Genomic DNA, 22,976 nt, shown 5'->3' with positions numbered 1-22,976 from the left:
TGAGTCATCATCTCTCCAGATCTATTTCTGATTCTCAGGAGAAAAGCAGGATGCAGCCTTTCATTCCTCAGTGTCACCAGCTGGGTAGAAATCACAGCGGCTGTGAAAAAGAAGCGGCTATTAGGAGAACGCTGGGCTGGTACCTCCTGCTCCTCTCCTGGCAGAACGCCCTGCGGGTTGCCCAGGGACATCCGCCCCCGTGTCGAGAGCACCATAACAACCTCATCCCCGAGCTGCACGTTAAGAACAAAGAACATAGTTATTTGAAGGGTTACCACAGGTGAGATTTTCAAACAGCATCATCAGTAGTTTAGAAACAGCTACTTCAACATCCTACAAAATCATTTTAATGCTTCAGGGGAAAAAAAAAAAAAAAACTCCTGTATCTACCAGCCCAGAAATATTTACGGAGGCAAGGCAAGGCCAGCCCTGCTCCGGGAGGGCTGGCAGGTGCTGCAGGGCCTCCAGCACGCGGGACGGCCGCGGGAGCTCAGCACGCTCCTCACCTCGCCCCGCGAGCCCGCGTCCCGTACAGCCGCGACGCCCCAGGCGGACGGAGGGGCTCGGCTGCCTCGCTTCGTGGGCGCCCGAGTTTCTTGCTTGTTGTACTGGGATTCCTTGGTCTTTTTGTCTGCATTTAAAGTCCAGCTGGTCACCGTCATGAGAAGGGACGTTGCAGAGCCCCGGCTGCCAGGCGGCACCGCCAGCGCGCACGGCTACTGCGCTGCTTCAGGCTCGTGAGGTTCGGGCTGGCGATCTGCTAATGCTCTGCAGTGGCTGCTCCTGCTGCTCCTGCTCTTTGCAAACGCAGGGGGAAGAGCTGCTGCCGGGAGTGATGTGGTAAGAAGCCATGGTTGGTCACAATTAGTAGGGGAATTGCCTTCAGTGGAATTCAAAAAAAACCCCCAACCATGTTCTGCAGATTCATTTTGTCCTTCAGAAATGGATTTTTCAAAGCCCGCAAGAGTACTTTGTCCCAACACGTTGTACAGCACCACTCGGGCACCAGTGCAACGGGATCAGTCCACGTAAGTTGAGGGCTATGGACAGACACTGAGAAAATCGATGACATGCAGAAAAGCCACGGTAGGGCTCACACAGGGCAGCACTGTGCTCTTGGGGCTCCTGCACAGGGAACCATCTAGAGCTCTGGGGTCTTCTTGGTTTTCCAGTGACATTGGACAAGACACTTCCTTCCATCCTTTTGGGCCTTTCTTCTGCCTTTCTGAAACACTTTGCCAGCTCATCTGCCCAGACTGGGACAGGCACATGTTGAACAGCACAAAGTACACTGAGAACAAGATGCAGGTTGAATCTTTTAGATACTATTTGCAACCATTTCAAGACAAATAAACAGCTTACGCTCTTTGGAGCATGCATTTGGAGCATGATGCATGAGGCAAGTTTCCCACAGATAGATATCACAGCTTCTAAACTTTTTCTCTTCCCTGGAGTTTCATCTCTCCAACTTCTGCTGCATTCATACAGTCATTTTTCATGTCATGGTGTGCTAGCTTTTGTCCCCTACTACAGCTGTGCTGATAAAGCAGAGTAGCGTGCTCTCACCTACACATAAATTGTGCTTCTATTTTACTTCCTATTGCTGCAAGTAAGTTACAGATATACATAGCCAGCCAAAACCAGAAAAGTATATTCAATCTTGAACAGTTCTCTAGATCACTTTCCCCCATCAAAGGGGAAAAGAGAATAGCGTTCAGAGATGGCAATCTCCAAAGCATTTTCCCAGTTTTAATGAGTTCTGTCTGCATTTACTTTTCCCAATGGATTTCAGTGACAGGGAGAAGACAGAACAGTAGAGAGACAAGTGCCCCAAATCTGTCCATGTTCTGGTTTTATGTGAGTTTAATGAAGGGTGTCGCAAACCAGGAGTTTGGCTCATGCTTCTTGTAGCCACACTGGCTTCTCACTCTGTCTCCAACCAACAAACAAAAAAAGCACCACAATTTTTCTCCAAGGGTAAGTACCTGGATGCAGCACCCTTAAGGATGCTTTTTCTTCTTCAAAGTTTGTTTGAGTAGCTATATCCATTCAGCTAAGGGCTGATTATACCTAGCTGCGCAGAGGTAAGCTCAGCAATGTTTTTATGGGCATATGACTGAAAACAGCAATTTATGAGAGCTTACTGAGTTACCTCTTGTCAGCCAAATGATCATTAGTGACTGTGTAAGATCGTAGTCTGCCCCAGTTGAGAGGCATAACATATTTGCTAAAATTTCCAAGCAGGTGGCTGAGACTAATGCACCCTGCCTCGCAGTTCCAGTGCTGCCGCTCCTGGATCAGGAGCTGGCCCACGGGAAGCCCAGCAACAGTCACAGTAAGTTAACACAACGACATTCGGTAGGACTGACCAGATTTTCCGTGGTAGAGGGCAGCTGCCCTGGCTTTACAAATGAAACAATCTGTTAGCCATGTCTGCTACTTCAACATGCTTAAGCTAAAATACTGATGTGAAACTGCCTTGCCCTCAAAACAGTTTTGACAATGTATTTATAGAGAAACTGCTTCAGCCGAGCACTCCAAACAAGCTAAAAGCAGGCACTTCGCAGCCGCGTGGCTTCAGCCATGGTTCGTAGTCCATTGACCTCAACAGAATTCCCTGAGTTCACGCGTTATCTTTTACACCAGCATAGGTGGTAAAACGACTTGCTTTTTGTGTGTTGTCTGAACGGTACACTTGGAGCAGTACTTTTGATCTACGTTCATTTGCTTGTTACTCGGAAATGGTTTGCTTGACATTCATTAGAATTTGGCTAATACTGCTTTCAGCCATTAGTCTTTAGAAAAACAGGAGAGTCGATGAAAACGTCTTTGAGACGTGCTTAGAAATTCATAATGTCCAGTAACAGAGAGAATGGGCTTCCTGATTAATAATACCTTAGCATGCTATCACTAGAAAGGATGGAGTACATTAAGTAGCTAGGAGATCCAAAAATAACTGGAAGACCATTTATTAGGTGGTTACTCATCCACATCTGAAATGCAGTCATTTCTCTGGTGGGATTCAGCAGTTACTGTGCAAGTATAAATAAAAAGTGCTATGAAGAAATACAGAAAACTTTCTGAACTAGAATTGCCAGGGGAAGATTTGGATAGCAGAATTCAATTAATTGCGATAGCATTTGTTTTGAACAAAAGAGTTAGTATCTCAGTACTTGCATGAAAACCAAACTGAACAAAAAACCCCAGGGGGTTTCAAAACGCTCTCCAGTGTTGAAGTCACAGGCCTGATATCTCATCTGGTAAACTTATTCTTCACTTCTCAAAAAATATCATAGCACAAAAAGTTGGGGATTTTTTGCAAACCAGTAATCTAATCCGTTTTGGTTACTGGGCTGGGCTGAACACTGCTAGGTGAATGAGCACAAACATCCTGAGATGAGCAAGGTGGTGGGGGGGGGGGGTGGATTTCTAGCTGTTCTCCAAACTGACCTCTGTTGGACCACAGCAGCAAGTCACATTGCGTAGGGCCTGACCAAAAAGTTGACTTCTGTGTTTGTCATCTGTTGCCTGCTCACTGCTTCAGCTAAGCAGGTACGCTAATCAGAGCTGCGCTGACAGCTACAAGGACACGGGGCAGACTGAGCAGCTCGAGCTGTGCTCTGACACGCGTAGCTCCTATAGTTCTTGTTTGAGCGACAGGAAGCTTTGCTGCCAAAAGAGCTCTCCCAGCTCAGTCATTTTGTTGTTATTATTCCTGTCTGCGTTACTTAACGATGCAAGATCTGGGGTAAAAAAGGCCCACAATGTTTGTGCCGTGAACACAGCATTTGTAGTGACATGCTGAAAATAAGAAATGCCTTTTGTTTTCTAACTGAACACACAGCATATTAAACAGATCCTTGGAGTTCAAAGGCAAACATAACTGGAAGTAAAGAAGATTTGTGGGGCTGTCTGAGATGAGTGATTTGTATTATGGTGATCTCAGGCCCAGGACGCATACCAGCATGTTAAGATAGCCTCCTTGAAAGGGATTGTCATCTAAATAGGAAAGACAGGCAAAGGCTGCTGAAACTGCTGTTTTTATACCCATTTGGCAGAAGGGCTCCAAAAGATGAAGCAACTTACCTGGAGTCTAGCAATAAGTCTGTGGCCAATGAAGAACTGAGTTTGGACCTTTTGAATCTCAGCTATGGCACTTCTCTCACATGCCTTGTGTAGGGAATTTTCTTTTATGCCATCTAAGGAACATGACACGAAACAGTCACAATATCCACTTTGTCACACCACTGGTAGCTTGAGCCCTGTGTTGATGATGGAAGCAGAGAAAGCCTAGGCTCTGCCAGACCATATTAATTTTTTGAAAGCAAAGCCCCTATCCACCACCATCCAGTACAAGGACTGGAGATCTGACCTAAAGCTTGGTGTTCTGTGAAAAACAGAAGTATCTGCCTGATGTCTGCTGTGGGAAGCGAGCTAATTTAACTCATCAGTTTACCCTCTCTCAGATGTGCAAACTCAGAGTGAGGCTCCCATGGAGCTCTTTGGAGTTTCTTCCTACCTCCTCCCACGCAGAAATGCTGGGTCGTATCCTTGTATCTCAACAGGCTTCCTGAAATCACAGTTGTCCTCTGATATTCCATCCGAATTCTGTCTTCCATAAAGCAACCAGAACAGACAATGACTTTAGCAAGCAATTTCAATCCCTTCTCCTGATTAAAAATAGTGCCCGTTTCATGACTGCTGTTCACCTTTTCTCTTTTCCCGTGTCTGGTCTGCACAAGTGACCATGCATGTCTGTGCACATATTAAAGAAATTACTGGTGCAGAACGGTTATGATGCAAAAGTCTGGAAAGTTGAAATTTCACCCACAAAAAACTTTAGGGGAAAAAAAAAACAGTTTTGCCAGTATGGACCAGTTCAGCTTTAGGCAAGGTAGGCATCAGCCTCTCATTTGCTGTTGGCTCATATCACAAGAGGAACAAGAGCAAGCTGCAGAAGATCTAACCAGAGCAGCCTCTGCCATCAAAGGGACACATAAAGGCTGATGCCACAACTAAGCTGCTGTTGCACAGCAAGCCACCCAAAGGGCATAGCAAGACAGACTTCTACTGAAGAACTGACTTCCGCTCAGAATGGCAGGACTCGCTAGCTATTACAACACTCGTTCACTTAGACTGTAAGTGCCTCAGCGCTCTGCTGTCTTCTGGCTATGGTTGTGTGATACCTGGAACAGTTCACAGTGCAAAACAAGTAATGACCTGTATTAGACACAGAAAATGCTCTGTATGAGAAAGTGACTGTTATAAAATTGTCAGATAAAATTCATTCACCTTTTCCAATTTGTTAATTGCTCAATAAGAGAAGCCAGGATTTCTCCACATACAAGCAGCTAAGGGCTGGAAATCAAGAAGGAAGCATGCTGGAAACAGCATTCAGACAGTACTTTATTATACACCCAAGTACAGATTTTAGCTTTAAGTAGAGAAATAACACATCCCTCATATATGTAATTATAGAAGAGATATTGCACATAGTAGGTTATAACCAAATTCAGTTTTCAAACTAGTGTCTTGAAACTATAGGTCAACAAAATCTCTTCCCACAACCCACAGGAAAGGGGCTGGCACAAGGTGAAACCTTTGTTATTTGGAACAGTTTGCAAAATGCTAAAAAAAAAAAAAAAAAAAAAAAGAGAGAGAGAGAGAGAGAGAGAGAGAGAGAGAGAGAGAGAGTAAAAGTCAACTAAATATACTCTTTGTTGCCCTCTACTGTTTGCTTGGTTAAGATGCAAGTAACCTTTCTGTATACCTCACACATTTCTAAAGCACAATACAGTAACGGACAAGAGAAGCCAAGAGGCCGATGGGGTGTTGGTATTTGTGAGGGAAAACCTGGGACCACGATGAGACTCTCACAACAGGAGCGCTCCGAAGCACGGCCTGTACTCTCACAGTGCACAGAAGCAGAGGGCACATTTCAGGAGGAAGCAACACTGCAAGGTCAGGGAAAAAAAGGAGTAGGACTCAGCAGGCTTGAGGGCCGTGACCACCCTCTGACTGCTAGCCCATGCCAGAGGCGGCGTGCCCAGACAAACTCCGGTCTGACTTGCCGGGCTGTGTTAGCGAGCCTTCGCTAGCTCAACACGTGCAGACAGAGTCGTCACTCACCAAGGGAAACAGAACGGTTTCGAAGATTGACAGACAAGCACTAGTGCTTCTGGTTAACCTTTACCTCTAGATACATCAAGAATAACCATAAAAAAAATGAAGAACTGATAGAAATAAGACAGACACCCTCAATACAAGTAAGTGCATTGTTTCCTACCAAAAAAGGATAAATATGACTCAATTGCTGTTCCAGAGTTTTATAGCAAGTTTTCTGAGTTGCAGCAGATGTATCCTGCCTTGCAACTACCATCATCTCTCAGGTCCCTTGACTCTGAATTAGTTGTGCAGCAGTGCAGACACCTGACTCTGCATGAGCCAGCTTGGGAGCAGCATGGTGGTGTTCATGTACACTTCCCCGCGGGACTTGCCAATTCAGGTCAGTGCTCTAGCCGATCATAAAGCTGGCCTCCTTCTGCTCTGACAGCGTTCTGAGTTCCTATTGCTGATTTGCCTGTTTGCTATTAGTTGTGATTTAGCTTTGCATACTTTATCTCACTTCTCCTATTAGCCTAGGATATCAAGAGCTGACTTCACACACAACCTGGTTGGCAGTTTCTACTGAAGCACTAATTCCTGACTGCACAAAATACTGAACAGATTCTCTCCACTACTGCAGAGAAGCCTAAACAACCATTCCAAAATTAAAAAAAATAAATAAAAATAAAAATCAATGCTGATAGAAGGAAAGAAAAGGAAGTTAACAAATCCCACCCTGTCCAAAACCTGAAACACAGAACAAAGTCATGGCTGATCACAGAGGATGGGGACTGTAAAACTACAGGAAGAAAAATTGCTCGAGCCTGTTACAGGCTGGAGCAAAACACACATGCAAGAAAATCCACTCCTGTGAATCTCACTGTACACACCCAACATACTGCAAAGAACAGCTAATCCCTGCAAAAATGTTAAAAGCATCGTAGTGCTTCTGTCAACATCTGTACTTATTACTGCTCAAGGCAGCTCTGCCTCCCATTCATAAAGCAGGCATTTCCTTGTGGCTCCCTGCTCTTTGCTTTTGGGAGCTGCAGGGTGGTGGTGGTGAAAAAGTCATCACAGCTACCAGTGCAAACCAGTCCATGAGAACAGCAAATCCTTTGTGAAGCTGGAGGTTAGCCAGGTGCCCACTGCACAAGAGCAGCTCTTGAGCAAGGTCCCACAAGTTCCCCAGGCAGCACCTGCTCCTCCTCGCTGTGCTTCGTCTTGCGAGGGCTCCTCATATTAATAGAAAGCAACTTCCTCTTTCTGTCAAAGCGGATGGGAAGCACGTGGCCGTGCAGTGAATATGCAGTTAATACAAACATTGCCCTTCGCTGGATGACAGCCCCATCTGCCATCCTGCTCAAATTAAGCAAGATTGGAGCTTACTCCCAGCTACTGTCACCCTTAATGCTGAAACACATGACAAAAAAAAAAAAAAAAAAAAGGCATCTGAATCCCATAAAAATACCTCACCAACTCCCAAATATAACCAAGATACAAATTGATGGGTAAATCTCTGCAGTTTTGTAGCTTCTTTGTCTGAAGAAAACTGCATCAGTTCAGCAGCTCAACAGAAGAGGACCAACTGCAACCCCAGCTTCTCTGATCAACACACAAACACAGAAATACACAACTGATCAAGTTCAGGCAGCACAGGCTCAGGCCATGCACATTAGACACACAAGCATATCAGGATGGCTTTTCATAAGGCCTTACGCAGTAGGGAAGCCAGGAATGTACTCGACTGCTTTATTATTTTTACATCAACAGGGAATAAAATATGAATACATGTATTTTTAAAACTAGATTTAATCAAGTGCTTTAGAAGCGAATTCACATTTTTTCCTTCTTCTCTGTAAACAAATACAAGTACTTTCAAAACAATTTCATACATAAGATTAAACCTTTAGATGTAGTCTAAGCAGTAAAGAGATTCCCCTGCACCACAATCAAGTCTACAGAGGTGATGTTATGCCTGAGAAACAAACGATAAGTCAAAGCTCTTCAGTAAGCCATAAACAGGAAAGAACAAGAGAAAACGCAAACATGTGCTCTATCAAATGGCCACTTTGCTAAGTTACAAATTGCTTCAATATTCTAGTACCCGCAATTGCTCATCTTAGTATTAGGAGGCATTTGCTAAGGATACTGGCTTCAGCATGAAGGCTCTATTCCCACCTCTGTTCCCCTGCCAGGCTAAACAGAGGGGCAGAGGAGGCTTTTCCTTCTGCACACCTCTACCTCCTTGACCAATGCAACGCAAGATGACAAAAAGTTGTTCTGTTCCCATAGGTGGTCCCCAGCTCTGAGAGCGATGTCTGATTTCCCCCACCCCACTTCCTATACTCTTAAGATACAGACAGATGCACCAGTATGGTGGGGGGTTACCCTTCACCTGCCTGTCACCAGCTGCATGCCAGCATAGGATAGCAGCGGTCGTAAGACTGATCTGCAGAGCTCAAGAATGCTGGCATACGTAAGTGCATTTCAGTGACCTGGCTCATTTTCAGTGTTCAGGTGAGACAGGAGGTGTTTTACCAACCTGCTTATTTAAGGTGAAGCAGATCAGGAAGAAATTTCATGATCTCCTCCATGGACAACGAAACTGTCATACAGAGTAGTTAAGGGCAGAGTGGAAATGAGAAGCAGTAAATTCCTACTTTAGGACATCAAGTCCAGAAGAAAATCTCTCCCCACAGCTGCAGCTGCTAAAGTTATCCTGGTAGAACTGGCTAAATTTTGACTGTCATGACTGACAGAAGTGGTACTACAGCCTTTGTGTTGGTCCTCTCTGCACTAGTGGATACCAACATGCTTAACTTTGGAGATCGAATTTATTATTAAAAAGCAAACTAGAGACTGGAATTTGCTTGTCCCAAGAAACTCAACATAATAGGAAAGTTCTTAAGCACTTTTAGTAACTAATGATATCCTGAAGTTGTATGTTGGATTACATACATCACAAGATAACTACCTTCAGTTTTGTTAGTCTTGTATTTAGGAATGTTACAACATAAAACCTGTGATAATATGCACTTCAGTGTTATATTTACAAAATCTGTCTAATATTGTTTTAACAGGTCTAACTTGAAAGCATTTGAATACGCCATAAACCAGCTGAATGTATTTTCAAAGCTCTGACTGCTTTTTTTAAATACTGAAGAGCCCCATGCATAAAAGATTTAAGATCAAAGCTCTCAGATATGAGCTGTCATCTCCTTAATTAATACATTTATAATTAATATTATAAATGTATTACCTGTTAACGTTTTCACATAACTCACTTTATCAGTGAGAGTAAATTTACAAGTGTACTGAAGTGCATGAAATAAAGAAACTCATTAAACATGCAAGAAAATATGAGCAGGAAATTTAGAGGGAAAAAGCCTACTATTCTCATGGTTTGTGCAAACTCTTGCGAACTTCTCATAGTCAGAAATGCAATAACAAGGCCATCATATAGCTATTTTAAGAACGCGAAATTATTTTGATTTTTTCGTAAACTGTCTATATAGATACATGGTGGTATAAATCATTTATTCTATTTCACTTGAATTTAAAATTCACATATATATCAATAACATACTGATGCAGTATAGACAATGTAATAAAAATACATATAGTAAGGATTCTGATGCTTTCTAGGGAAGGAATCTACTTTAGAGACTACATTGAGTCCCATGCACAATAAATACTACGTTAAGCTGGCATCACAGTCTTAAGCAAAGCTCTAAAGCTTCAGGGGTTTGTCAAGGCTCTTTGTTCTAGGCACATTTTAGCTAGGGGTACACTAGAATATCAATCTTGTCAGCAAGTACCGGTCAAGAATTTCAAAACACAAATGCTATCTCAGAATGCTGTATGCTAAACAAATCTGAATACGCTTCATAACAGGTATCAGTTTTCTCAGCTCATTAGAGCTATTTTCATGACTGACTCAATAGAACTTATTATTATACCCTGTCCAAATCCAAACAAAACTAGTAATCAATTTAAAATATTTTAGTTTCATCCAGTTGGTATTTCATTCCACTGACCTGATTGGCTTTTTTTTGCCACACTTTAATTTTCCTTTCAGCAATATCCTCCAACACGATAAGTTGAAACACAAAGATTGAGTAAGAGACCTGGGTTCTGTGATCTTAGTATTTAAACCAAATATATCTGCCTTTAGGCGTTTTAGCAAATGAACTGGATGCAAGTTTAACAATAAGCACTGAAGATCTCTGAAGAAGAGATCAAGGGCTACAGATTTGTCACAAAAGATAGCGCGAGTCCTGCTGTATCAGACCAACAGAGGTAAAAGCAACATGGAGAGATGCTTTTTCTAAAACATTAAGGCAATGCTTGCAGATAAATGAATAGATGCTGAAGGGAAGTTCCCTACAATTATAGGCAGGGAAAAGGAACTCTAGTCACAGAATGCCCAAAAAATAAGGAAATGTAATAATGAAAATGTTTCTACAAGTTTGTCAGTAACTGGTTTCTGCCAATTCCTGTGCCAAATGTAAGGCCTCAATCCTTCAGATTATGGCTAATATATTCTATGCAATCATTTATCAAAATACTCTTATCCTAAGATTTTCAAATTGTCTTTTCAAATTAGTTTCACCTTTATTTCCAGAAACCACATCAGTCACGTGCACATGCACACACACATTTACTTGCATTTCTTCTTGTAGTGACTTCTAACAGACCCAATTCAAACTGGTTTGATTTCCAGAGCAGTCTCTAAAGATTAATCACAACTACCATCTTTCCAACCATCTCGCCAACGCTCATCCACACGAGAGCAGTCAAATTCAGTTTTCCCCAGTTTCCTGTTCACTTCATTATGAAGAAGACACAACCACTGGGAGAAGTTATTTCTGTTGCTAGTATCAGGCTGATTTGTACGTAATCTGCAGGCAGGAAAGAGGAAATAAATGTTACTTCTTTACAGTCACCAATCTCAATCACCAAAGCAGGAACACAGCGCACAGATAGCTTGAGTCTCCTCTTCCATTATTGCAATATGGGTCCCAAAGAGACTTCAGAACACAGCATATCAAGACCTGTGATTACCGAGGCTGAACCTCCCCGATAAGAAAACAACAGCTGCAACCAGCTCGGTTTTATTCAACTCCTAGTCTTGTTCTCAACTGAAAAAGAATGCAGAAGTCAAGTAGTCTATCCATGATGAGAAGCAAGAAATATTCAAGTCCTACAATAAACCCAATAGTAGTAGTAATAACAAAATTTCTTAACTTTTCAAATGGAAAACATCGAGCAGTTTTTTCCTACCAGGTGACATCTGCTGACTGTTAGTCATTAATTCGCTTTCAAATAGGAAAAAAAAAAAAGTTTTTGTTCTCTTTGCTATGTTTTGGACAAAGAATCAGCCTAGCTTATAATATATTTAACTCTAGTCACATCCAGCTTGTAAAGTATTCATAAGCACTACTCAAGTTTTCAGCTGTTTTTGTATTACCCAGATTAACACTGTTCAGTCTTCTCAGTGGCTAAGAAGAGCCTGTTTCTAGAGATAGATGTTCCCCAATTTCACGTCCACTAATATGACAAAGTCTGTTGCCACTCAAAAATACTTAATTTCACCATTACTGAAGATAGTTTTTTTTTAATAGTATGGAGTGGGTACTGATTTTTTTTAATTAATTGTTTGGAAAATAGGTGTTAAAGTTTTCTAGAAACATGTTGCCCAGTTCAGTTTTTGACTCCACTGCTGAGATTGCCAGTGAAAGCACGCTCTGAGGTAGAAGCACGCACTTACCTCCTGAGAGCCAAATTAGTCCCAGTCCAATTTCATGACTAGTCAGGTCATGTTTGAACCAGAAAAAAATAAAGAGACCTCTTCTGGGAGGCCTCGGAGGCAGCACACAATTTAACAGCACAAGGAAAGGCATATATAGGTAAGCCTATATATGATTTAGGCAATAACAGGGAAAGAAAAGCAGTTCAGGTGGCTATAAACCCCAAGTACAGGAAGAACCGATGACACACAAGCAGGCACCGCAGCCCCACGTTTCAGTAGCAACTGTGAAATACCAACAAAGCCGCTCACCTTTCCCTCAGGTCTTCGGCACACTGCTCGCAGGGATAAAACTTGGAAAAGAGGTTGATGAACTGCCTCATGTCCCGCTGCTGGGCGCTGGTGGGCTGCTCGGGGTAGTAGGCTGCCATGGTGTGCAGGAAGGCCCAGGTGCTGCGGCCCAGCTGCTCGCTGTCCAGGGGACAGTCCGGCGGCGGCTCCTTCTCCTCGGCGACGGCGACGGCGTCCTGCAGCGGGGCACAGGGCGGCAGGGGGGAGTCAGGGAGAGGGGAAAGGCCCCCGCGCAGCCGGCTGCGGGGCACCGGCCCCTCCCCGCCCCCAGGGCTCCGGCGAGGACAGGCCCCTCCGCGCCGCCGCCCCTCACCGCGCCGCCCGCCGCCTGCCTCCTCTGCTCGCGCAGCCAGCTCTTGAAGTCCGTGCAGGCCCGGCACGGCTTCCTGGGCGGCTCCTGCGCCTCGGAGCCGGCGGCGCCGGGCGGGACCGGGAAGGGGAAAGCGAAGCGGCCGCTCTCGGTGCCCGGGAAGGGCGCGGCGCCGCGGCGGCCCTCGCCGGGCGCCGCCATTTTGCGGCCGCGGTGCACGTCGGGCCGAGGGCGGCCGCCATGGCGGGGTGGGGGAAGGGAGGCGGAGGAGGGGCTTTTCCCCAGTTTTCCCCCTTTTTTTCCTGGCTGTCCCTTTCTTCAGCGCTCCGCGCTTCCCTCTGTCCCCTTGGCTCCTCAGAGGGCGCCAGCGGGGCTGTGATGGACCCGGCCCACGCACACCACGTCCCCTGTACGCCTGCGCTGCGGCCTCCACACGCCGTGTCCCACACACACCATGTCCCACACACGCCATGTCCTCCACACACACCATGTCCCACACACACACCGTGTCCTCCACACACACCATGTCCTCCACACACACCATGTCCCACACACGCCATGTCCTCCACACACACACCATGTCCTCCACACACACCATGTCCCACACACACCATGTCCTCCACACACACCATGTCCCACACACGCCATGTCCTCCACACACACACCATGTCCTCCACACACACCATGTCCCACACACGCCATGTCCTCCACACACCATGTCCCACACATGCCATGTCCTCCACACACCATGTCCTCCACACACACCATGTCCTCCACACACACACCATGTCCTCCACACACCATGTCCCACACACGCCGTGTCCTCCACATGCCATGTCCCACACATACACTGTCATCCACGTGCCATGTCCTCCACACGCCATGTCCCACACATGCCATGTCCTCCACACACACGCTGTCATCCACATGCCATGTCCTCCACATGCCATGTCACAAACATGCTGTGTCCTCCACACACACCATGTCCTCCATATGCCATCTCCTCCACATGCCATGTCCTCCACACACACACACCATGTCCTCCACATGCCATGTCACACACACACCGTGTCCTCCACACACACACCGTGTCCTTCACACGCCATGTCCTCCACATGCCGTGTCACACACACACCGTGTCCTCCACACACACACTGTGTCCTTCACACGCCATGTCCTGCACATGCTGTGTCCTCTGCACACCATGTCCCCCCATGCACACACCGCACCCCCCGCACACCTCTTTCCTGCTGCTGATAGCTTGTTGCAGCTATATATTCACATAACAGCAATTTCATCTGCTCCTGGAGCTCACTTCGAAAGACAGTTTTCCTGGATTGCAGGTGAGAAGATCCAGCCTGATTATTCTCTCAGGCTGTGTTAAACACAGCACACAAATCTGGTTACTTGTATAATTTTTAATGATATTGCACCAGGCTCAGTTTTGAATCTCATATTTGACGAGAATAGGATTGGTTTTCCTTCTTGTAGCACGTCCATGTGCTAGCGAGATGAACCACTTTTGCAGCCTTCTCGCCAGCGCTCATCCACCTGGGAGCAGTTAAAGGGAGGTTTCCCCAACATTTTATTCACATCGTTATGAAGTGCACAGAGCCACTGACATAGGTTCTTCCGGCTGCTGGTATCTGGCTTTTTCGTACTTAAGCTGCAGAGGCAGAAAAAAACAAACACCAGTGATGCCCATGCAGAATTAATGAATTCACTGTCTGGACAAGGAAAGACTAAAACATAGCTGATTTCCTGTATAAAATATCCAGAGACTACGTTCAAGCTTCTAGAGTTCTGCCTTCTACCTTGATCAGGAAAAAAACAGTTCAGATCAAGGGAGACATACCTCCTCTGCAGCCTGTATCTATAACTTGTTTTCCATAAATACAAAGGTATCAGTAATTGCATAATTTACACCTCCTCAAGCCCTGCAGATAATGCATGCTGTTCAAGTAGTGCGAAGTCGAGCTGTTCCATGCCCCCTCCTTGCTTTGTCATGGTAAAGGCCTTCAAACCCTTAACACATGGTAGTATTTCAAAATCTTTTCAGACCAGCTCCTTATGTCATTGCTAGTTGTCCGCATTTGATGTGCTGCTGGGTACCAAGCTGGTGAACAAGTTGTGCCTCAGTGGCACAACCTGCCAGCAGGTTGTGTTGAAGGGAGCCTGACTGTTATGTCAAGCAAGTGTAGTGATTTAATCAATAATATGATTAAAAAAATCAAATAAAGTTAATTAAAATAGACTTATGCACCAGTAGCAAAATTTTTCCATATCAAATTTTGCATATTTAAAAACTGCCACATGCTTGTATTTAGATAAAAGTCTACTGAGAAGGGATTTATTTACCTGTTTCTCAGGTTGTTTGCACATGTTACGCAAGGGTAGAACTTGCTAAGTAAGTTAAAAAACTGAGCCATCTCCTGCTGCTGGGTGCTGCTGGGCTGCTCCGGGTAATATGCCGCCATGGTGTGAAGGAAGGCCCAGGTCTTTCGCCCCAGCTCTTCTGTGTTGAGTGGACATTCAGCAGCTTTCTTTCTCCTCCTTTTCTGGAAAGCCACAGAGTTTGCAAACATGTTAGGACTGTGCATGACTTAGCTTATGTCTAAATCAGCCTAGTTCAGTCAATAGTCCTAATAAAAGCAGCTAACAAGACATTATGGATTCAAATGTGTGTACACATGGGGATGTGGCTCGTCTCTGCTCCAAACCTGGGAGATCACGCAGGACAGCATCAGGTTCAAAGCTGTGTCCTTGACCCCTTGGAAAGGCTAATGATCTGGGGCTTGGCACAGTGCTAATAGTGCAGGTAAAGTTTTTGGTGAATTCGTTTGGCAATTCAGAGAGTGTGACCTCCTAAAGTACGCCCCGCTGCCAGGCTCTGAGACAGGACAGTGTTAGAAAGTTCTTAATGGGGATTCTAAGGATGAAAAGAAGCAGGGCTGGGACCTCTGAGGCATCATGAAAATGCACAGACTGCGTGAGCTCATTCAGACAACAGGTAACCTGTATCTCCTCTATAGCTGTAAGAGAGGACAGAGTGAGGAGGGAACTTTCAAAACATGTGGAAAAACAATTCCTGATCACAGGACTGGCATCTGACTCACTTCGTGGGGTAAAAGGAATATCTAGAATACTGATTTAATCACTGCTTATTCCTTAAGTCCTCACCTATGCTCTTCTCTTTGTGCCTACAGAGGGTTCCCTCCCTTCCACATCATTTCGGTATGATTTAGTTCTCACCTTCTGCTGGCCCTTGAGGATCACAGCTCATCAGCTGCTAGCCGTCTTTTTATGGTACAAAGACACATCCTGGCTGCTTAAGCACTGCCCAGGCCTTCCTCACTGAGCTGCTCTTACCTTCCTCCTTAAGTTCATGCCTCTTGTCATCCTCAAATACTTCCTCTTGTGTTTTGACTTCTTGCAGATAAGGCATTTTCTTCTTGTTGGTCTGCCCAATGTTGTATGCTGGTCTGGTGCAGAGGAAGTGGTGGGACTGTCGACATCAGAAGAATGTGAAGATGAGCCAGAGGGTAGACAAAGTAATTTCTTTCCGGACTTCTTGTCTTTTTCCCAGTAAAACACCAGCATAAGGTCATTCTTTTTCTTCTTTTTGGCTTGATGCTGTGGTGCCATTAGAGAGAGATTTCAAGGCCACAGGATAAGTCTCCCACTGTGGACAGTGCACGCTAGAATGTGAAGTTTGTGTCCATTTCCACTTTTCACATCTTCGTGTCCTGCAGGTCAAGAAAAAGCTATGATGGTCTGTTTAATACATGAAACTCAGCTTGGCCAGAACACTCTTACAAGCTCTCCCCTGACGTCTAGGATGGAGGTGGACCAGTACAAGTGAAGACAACGGAGAGAATAGGAATAACGTGCCTATGGTGGGGTCAGCGGGCGCGCAGGGCCATGCGCGGCGGCGCGGTGCGGAAGGCGATGATGGCAGGAGGCAGCGCCGTGATCTCACAATGCTCCGGCACCGGCCGCTTTCCGGGCCGAGCTGCGCCGGAGCGGGTGCCGCTCCCGACACCCGTCGTCTCCTCTGACCTTCCTGCTGCTCAGCCAGCACCGGCTCTTTTCATGTCCCTTCAGGCGGTCCTGGTGTGGCGGCCTTCTGCTTGGCAGTTCTTGCCTTCTAGAAATAGCCATACTTCTCCACATCCACTTTCTTCCAGGCCATTTCATCGTCTATTGGAAATGCATCCTGAGCCTTTTCCTGGATGTTGAATTAGAGCTGTTGTGCCACAAATTCTGTAAAGAGGCAATTTGTATGAAAGCTGCTGAAAAAATACTGCTCATTTTCAAGCTGTTATCCTCTATATTTAACACAGCATGGTGTTAAATTTTTACTAGGTAATGCATCATATTTAGAAAGATCTTTCAAAGACATGCCTTCAAAGAGGGTTTCAAAACTTAATGTGCATTTCATGGAGACAGCTGATGTGTTTTTCTAGTCTATGTAGCACTGAACTGATGATCTAGATCTCCATCTTTGGGCCTTCACGAGCATTCCATTTTTTATATGTGCAACTTTATAAGAACATTTCTTTGCTGATATTTGTGAGGGAGGAGAAGAGACATGAGTAACTGAGGGAGGAGAAGAGACACGAGTAACTAGTAGGAACTACAGAGATGGCTTTGTCTAAAGTTACAGGCAACTATATAAATTTCAGATGTAAAAGAAATATCTAGTGGAGAAAAATACATTCCTTATATATGTTGCCCTTGCACACCAATAAATACTTAAATGATTTTGATAACATCATTCTTTAGTTCATTCTAGAGAAAAGGTAAGTCGGTATTTAGGAGAATGAGCAGGGGAATTTCCTGCACTACTTCATTGTTCAGCATTCAAGCAATTAAATAGTTGCAGAGATGTTTTTAAGTCAGAACTATCTCCTTGATAGGCTGTTAACATGGTCTTTTTGCTTCCTTGTTCGTGATTTCATATATTTATTTAGTTAAAAGTATAAGCAAGTTTGACATTTATTTAAAATTAAAAAATAAATTGGAAAGAAGCTGTTACTTGAGAAGGGATTTATGCTCAGTGTTGCTTCCCTTGCCCTTTTTCTGGTCAGCTGTAAGAACAGAGATGGTTCTTTGTGAAGACGTGCTCCTGATTTTCTCTATCTGCCATCATAGCCAGCATCGTCTTGTTTGAAAATAGAGGAGGAAAAAATGGAGAGATGCTCAGATTCTAATCAGAGTGAGGAAATCCACTTTCCTATCTCTAACTGAATTTGAACGCAGAGTCTAACCTTAAATTTATTTCATCTGAAGGAAGACATATCGCAGCAAACAGAAACAGAAGCCCTCCATTCTTCTCTCCTGCTGTGACCTTCGGTCCTTCACTTAGAGTCTGAGCCAAGTCCTGCCTTTCCTTATGCACTGCTTTGGCTTAGTGAGATCACTGTGTTTTGCCAAATATCAGGAAAAAAACCCCTGCCTATTCTCTCCTTCTGCTGAATAGCGATAATAATATTGGTATAATAGCATGTAATATAAGGTAAAAGTAACTAGTCAATGCAAAGCTGCATAATAACGCAGGCTGGAGAAATACAAAGGATTAATGGTAATGATATTGTGTTACTATTTAATAATGAATATTAATATAAAAGCTAGACAATATAGTGACTTTTAATGATTTTGTTACATTTTCCTTCCCTTGCTCAATTGCTGTCCATTCCTGCCTGTTGAGCCTACTTGTTGATATAGGTGCTTCACTGAGGAGCTGTTGCAATGGTTGGTCTTCACCACTTCTTTGTCTAATTCTTTTGCATCAGCAATTCCCAGTTTTGCATCTAGAGGAGCCACTACAACAGCTATGAGTCTCTAGCCTTGAAAGAAATGAAGGCACTTCCAACATCACTCCAAGAGAGCTGTTTCGTTTGGTGGATGTCCCACACAGATTGTTTGTAAGGTGCACAGGTAAGGTCCTAATGGGTGCAGGCATCCCCCAGCTGGGATTGTGCAACTGGGATGCTGCTACAGGATTCTCCTGTTCCCTCTTCCCTGCTCCACAGCCTGCTGAGTCTGCCATAGGGCACTCAGAGCGGGGAGAGAAGCTACAGCGCTAGCTGGAAATACGTGAGCCTCTTCTGCTGCCGTTGGAGGACATGGGCCTTGAGGCCAAAGGAACCAGTGTTGCACTCAGCAGTGAGCCCCAGCAGCCTGGTGTGTTGCAACATTCCCACCTAGCCCTCCAGTTCCATGACTTTGATGTAGTAGCTGGGAACGTGACAAAGACGGTTTCCAAATAGGCATAAAAAAAAAAAAAAAAAAAAAAAAAGAACCTGTTTCCTGGAGGCAGTGACCAAAGGGCTGCTCCATCCCTACACTGTGCCCCACTGAGGTTTCCTCAGTCTGTAATTGAGGCACCTGCAGTAGCGGTGCCTCAGAGCGCTCCTGGGCACAGACGCTACCAATAATGCATCTATTTTTCATATAATTACATCTGAAAGACAGGGCTTGGTAAAGTCTGCTGAATAGGTGCCTCTTCCTAATAGCTGCTTAATCTGTACCTGGAGCAGGGCAATGTAGAGAGCTGTAATGACCATAATTACCGGGAAGCATTAGTGAACTCCGTGCTCGAGAAAATGAAAAGGGTGTGTTTGAGTTTCTCAGAGAAAGACTGCTGTTTGATCTTCTGCTCTTATCTTTGGTATTTGCTAAGCAAGAGCTTATGAATTGGCAGCTGATGGCTGGTGTACGGGAAAGGAAGGAGGAATAGATCAGCAAGGGGAAATGCTCTGTGTTTGAGGCAAGATACTCATCCTTCTGTTCCCTTTCCATCACAAGTGTGAATGACAGCTAGGACAGGGGCACACCGCCCGCTCACTCCCTGAGCCCTGGCTACATCACGGCAGGCTGCCAAGGGCTGCAGGGCTGGAAATCAGGGTCAGGGAGCCCCAGGAACCGGCTGCTCCACCAGGAAGGTGCGCTGGGAGCTGAGGGTGGCAGCAAGACAGGCAGGGCAGTGCCCGCACTGGGAAGAGGCTCCCTGCCACAGTACGCAGGCAAGAAGTACGGAGCAGGTCTAGTGGTAGTGAGGGTACTACCCTTATGGCCTGCTTTCTAGGATGCAACAGGGTTCTATGGAGATGTAACACCCTGAAAAGCCAGCGAGCCCTGACTACCTGCTGGCATGCATTTTACTTGGCTATTGCAGTAGAAATTTAAATCTAGATCAGAGAACAAGGAATAATATTTTTTAATTTGTCTGCTTCATTTGGGAATCTGAACACCATTGACTTTTCATTAAGTAATTCAAAGTGCTATAGAAAAATTTACCTTATATCTCCTGGGATTCTTTTTTTTTTTTTTTTGGGGGGGGGTAATGGTTTTATAGATACTTTTAGTTGAACATAACTGTTGCCTTCTCCAGGGTGATACAAAAATACTTACAGGAAACTGTGTTCTATTTATATGTTAGGATGTCAGCCTAGAGTCCAATCAGTTCTGAAGAACTAGTTTGCCACTCTTAGGAATTAGTCATACAGGTGTTTGTGAGATTACAGACAACTAGGAAACAGCAGCATTAAAAAAAAAAAGAAAAAAAGAAAAAGTGTCTTTCCAGGTAAATGAATCATTCCTGAAATTTTTCTGTTAACTATGTTACCTTGGAGAGGTTTTCTTGCATAGAAGAAATGCATCACTTGCAAAATTTCCTGAGTAAGAATCTCTCGATATCAGGAAGGAGCCTGCTGCCGTGCTGATACAGTTCCGTGCCAGTGAATGCGTGAGCTGCTCCATGAGACATCAGTTCCCCCTCAGATCTGACTAGACGTGTCTTAATCTGTTCAGAACCGCCTGAGGTGTGAGACTTTGCACAGAGTATACCAAGACTCTGCCTTGCTCAGATTTGGGGGTTTATACTGAAAGACTACAGCACATTATTTTGAAGTTAGTGCAGTTCTTGTGTGTGGATGTTCTTGTGGTTAAAATGAGAATTCAGAAGTAACGGGGTACACATTTACAAGGCAGGGATAGGGAGAAAAGGAAATCAGGTTATGCCAGTAAGTACAAGCAGTCCTCCGAGTCTAAAGTGCCGTGCTCCATTCTTTGTCTCCTACATCCCAGTGTCTCTCTGAGCACCTGTAATATTAATTAAGGTGTTCTTAGCACACACACTATTCAATTTTGGCTTTTCCTTTTGTGCTGTTAAGAAGAATAAAATACAAAATCTTCAGAAATCAGCTTCCATTTCTCTTGGTTTTGCCAAAAGGAGGCTGGTGTGCCTGCTGTCTGCAAATGCCAGGAGGGTTCTGGGTTAGGTTGTTGCATGGATACTGGTTTCTGCTAATATTGGAAGCAGAACTGACTTCCCAGTTCAAACACCTATTGTTTTAGCAAGGAGACATTATCTGAAATTAATTAAAAATTTGTTAATTCTTTGTTAATAAGCTCTTTCCCATATGGATTTTAAGGATCCTTTCTTATCAGAGATTCCCATTTTGCCTCCTAAAACTAATGGCCAGTTTATTGTAAGGGTTATATGCTTAACATAACTTGTACCACATACAAAAGGTATACCTGGAGGTTTCTTATCCTTATGCAGCTCTCTGTTTTTTATGAGTGACTCCATCTCCTCATAACAGGACAAGGCAAGTGAATAGTAGTAAGTCTTAACTGGTGTTGGAGGAACCGATTTTTCTCAGATAACAGCTGCCATGAAAATGTGTTGGAACTTTAAGAAATATACATTAATGAAATAACATTTCTCCTCTCGTGTTACTCTTTTCTCTCCCAGGCTTCTGCGTGAAGATGAAACATTGTCCTCTCTGTTTTTTTTTTTTTTTTTTTTTTTTTTTTTTTTGGAGAGGAACAGGCACCCAAAGGCTTTGTCTTTACTCTGAAGTAAAGATTAACTTTTAACTTGAGTTATCTAATGCTGGTCAAAACCCCAGGAGAGAGATAAGGCACTTTGCATATTCTGCTTATCGATAGGAACGGGGAATGAGGAAAGGAAAAGAATAGGATGAGCATTACAGTAACTAACCTGTGGAGAACACAAGGGTCTTGTCCATGATTTTACCATATGTTAGCATGAACAGACTTTATCCAGGTGATAGCAGAATTTCTACGCATTTCTTGATGCTTGTTCCATTTGTATGGCCACAGGTTTTGTTCCTGAGCATTTCCTCCTGAAGCATCGTCTGGGTTCACGGGACAAGCAGCATCAGCAGCATGAATGCTTTAGAAACTCGGCCATGAAATCCTTTTTTCTTTTCATCTCCTTGCCCAGCTCTAGCACGTACACACCATGTACTGGCCTTCTACCACAAGGAGCAGTTGTCAAACACCTTTTTTTTTTAATGTAGGAAATGATGCAGGAAACTTTCTCTGGCAAGGGGTTAAATTATATTGTCATCCTTCCTGGAAATTTCGTCCTTGAATCATGCCCTTGTCCTTTGCATAACCTTAGAAAAACACGCAGCTTTTACAAAGGAAATGTGAAATTGTTGCAACAAGCGTTTGGTAAACAGGAGCTTGTCGGGTGTTTTATAGCCCCTGAATATAAAGCCTCTTGTGAAAGAGGCTTTTCTTACTCTCTCCAGTGGGCTTGGTGGCTGAATCCCAAGGACATGTGAAGAAAAACAGACCAGTTTGCTCTGTTGCTTCCATCCCCCTCAGCTGGCAGATGAGGGGTGATTTTTCTTTGACTCTTCCTCTACAGTGATTTCCCTGTAACATTTCAGACACGAGCCTTAAAGCACTTTATGAAGAGTAAAGTCCTCGCGTTGCCTTTTCCAAGGAAGAGGTCAAGACTTGTCCTCCCTGCTTACAAACTAGGAAGCAGAGGATGTTTTGGTCAGATAAATCACACCCTTAATTCTGTTGCCTTACATTAGGTTTCGATTACCTCTCAAGGAAGCATGAGGTGACTAGGGCAGACAGAGGCACGTATACCACAGATGTCGGTAGTTAGGCAGGATGGATCCCATGGCAAATGTCTTCCAGTGACAGATTAACCAAGGAGTGACTTGGCTATATATTGTTTGCTTTCTTCTATCCTTTCTCCAGGAGCAAGGTGGGGTTTTCTTGTTTTTGACAGAGTTTGACATGCTGCTATGATTTTATGCAAGCTATCTGGCTAAGGCCATGCTATCAGTCACCTGAAAGGGGGGGGACCCCCATGCCCTTCCCCCCCTCTCTTGTGCAAGGGACTGTAACCAAGGTTGTCCCAGACATGTGTCTGTCACAGGAATTGGCCTACATCACAGCAGCTGCAGATTAAAAGAAGTAGGACTCAGAAATTTGAGGATGGCAGGGCAAAGCTTGTAAGGCAAATGGAAATAGGCACAGAAGAGCCTCTCAGAAGAGAATGAAAGTGCCCTAGGAAGTCTGTCGTTATTGTGCCTCTTCCATGTGCATTGCAGGCCACAAACATGTCCTCCTGGGAGTATGACCACCTGGTTCCTGAGAAGTCACAAAGATCACGTGCAC

General features: G+C 44.5%; 1 protein-coding gene across 3 annotated transcripts; it reads right to left on the bottom strand.

Moving 5' to 3' along the window:
- GFER (growth factor, augmenter of liver regeneration) lies at positions 1 to 12,757 on the bottom strand. Of its 3 annotated transcripts, none has more exons than XM_062588195.1 (3): positions 12,522 to 12,754; positions 12,170 to 12,384; positions 1 to 100 (listed from the first exon to the last, which is right to left on the bottom strand). In XM_062588195.1, the coding sequence occupies exons 1-3, from the start codon at positions 12,717 to 12,719 to the stop codon at positions 61 to 63; spliced, it is 453 nt and encodes a 150-aa protein (XP_062444179.1). In that variant the 5' UTR covers positions 12,720 to 12,754; the 3' UTR covers positions 1 to 60. The 3 variants fall into 3 exon arrangements, with proteins under 3 accessions (XP_062444179.1, XP_062444180.1, XP_062444181.1); XM_062588196.1 differs by lacking the exon at positions 1 to 100 and adding an exon at positions 338 to 1,291 and having other exon boundaries at positions 12,522 to 12,757; XM_062588197.1 differs by lacking the exon at positions 1 to 100 and adding an exon at positions 10,698 to 11,009 and having other exon boundaries at positions 12,522 to 12,755.
- Between the last annotated feature and the right edge of the window lie 10,219 nt (positions 12,758 to 22,976).

The sequence above is a fragment of the Rhea pennata genome, chromosome 15, assembly GCF_028389875.1.
Source record: "Rhea pennata isolate bPtePen1 chromosome 15, bPtePen1.pri, whole genome shotgun sequence".
NCBI lineage: Eukaryota > Metazoa > Chordata > Aves > Rheiformes > Rheidae > Rhea > Rhea pennata.
This window is presented reverse-complemented; position numbering and strand designations above follow the sequence as displayed.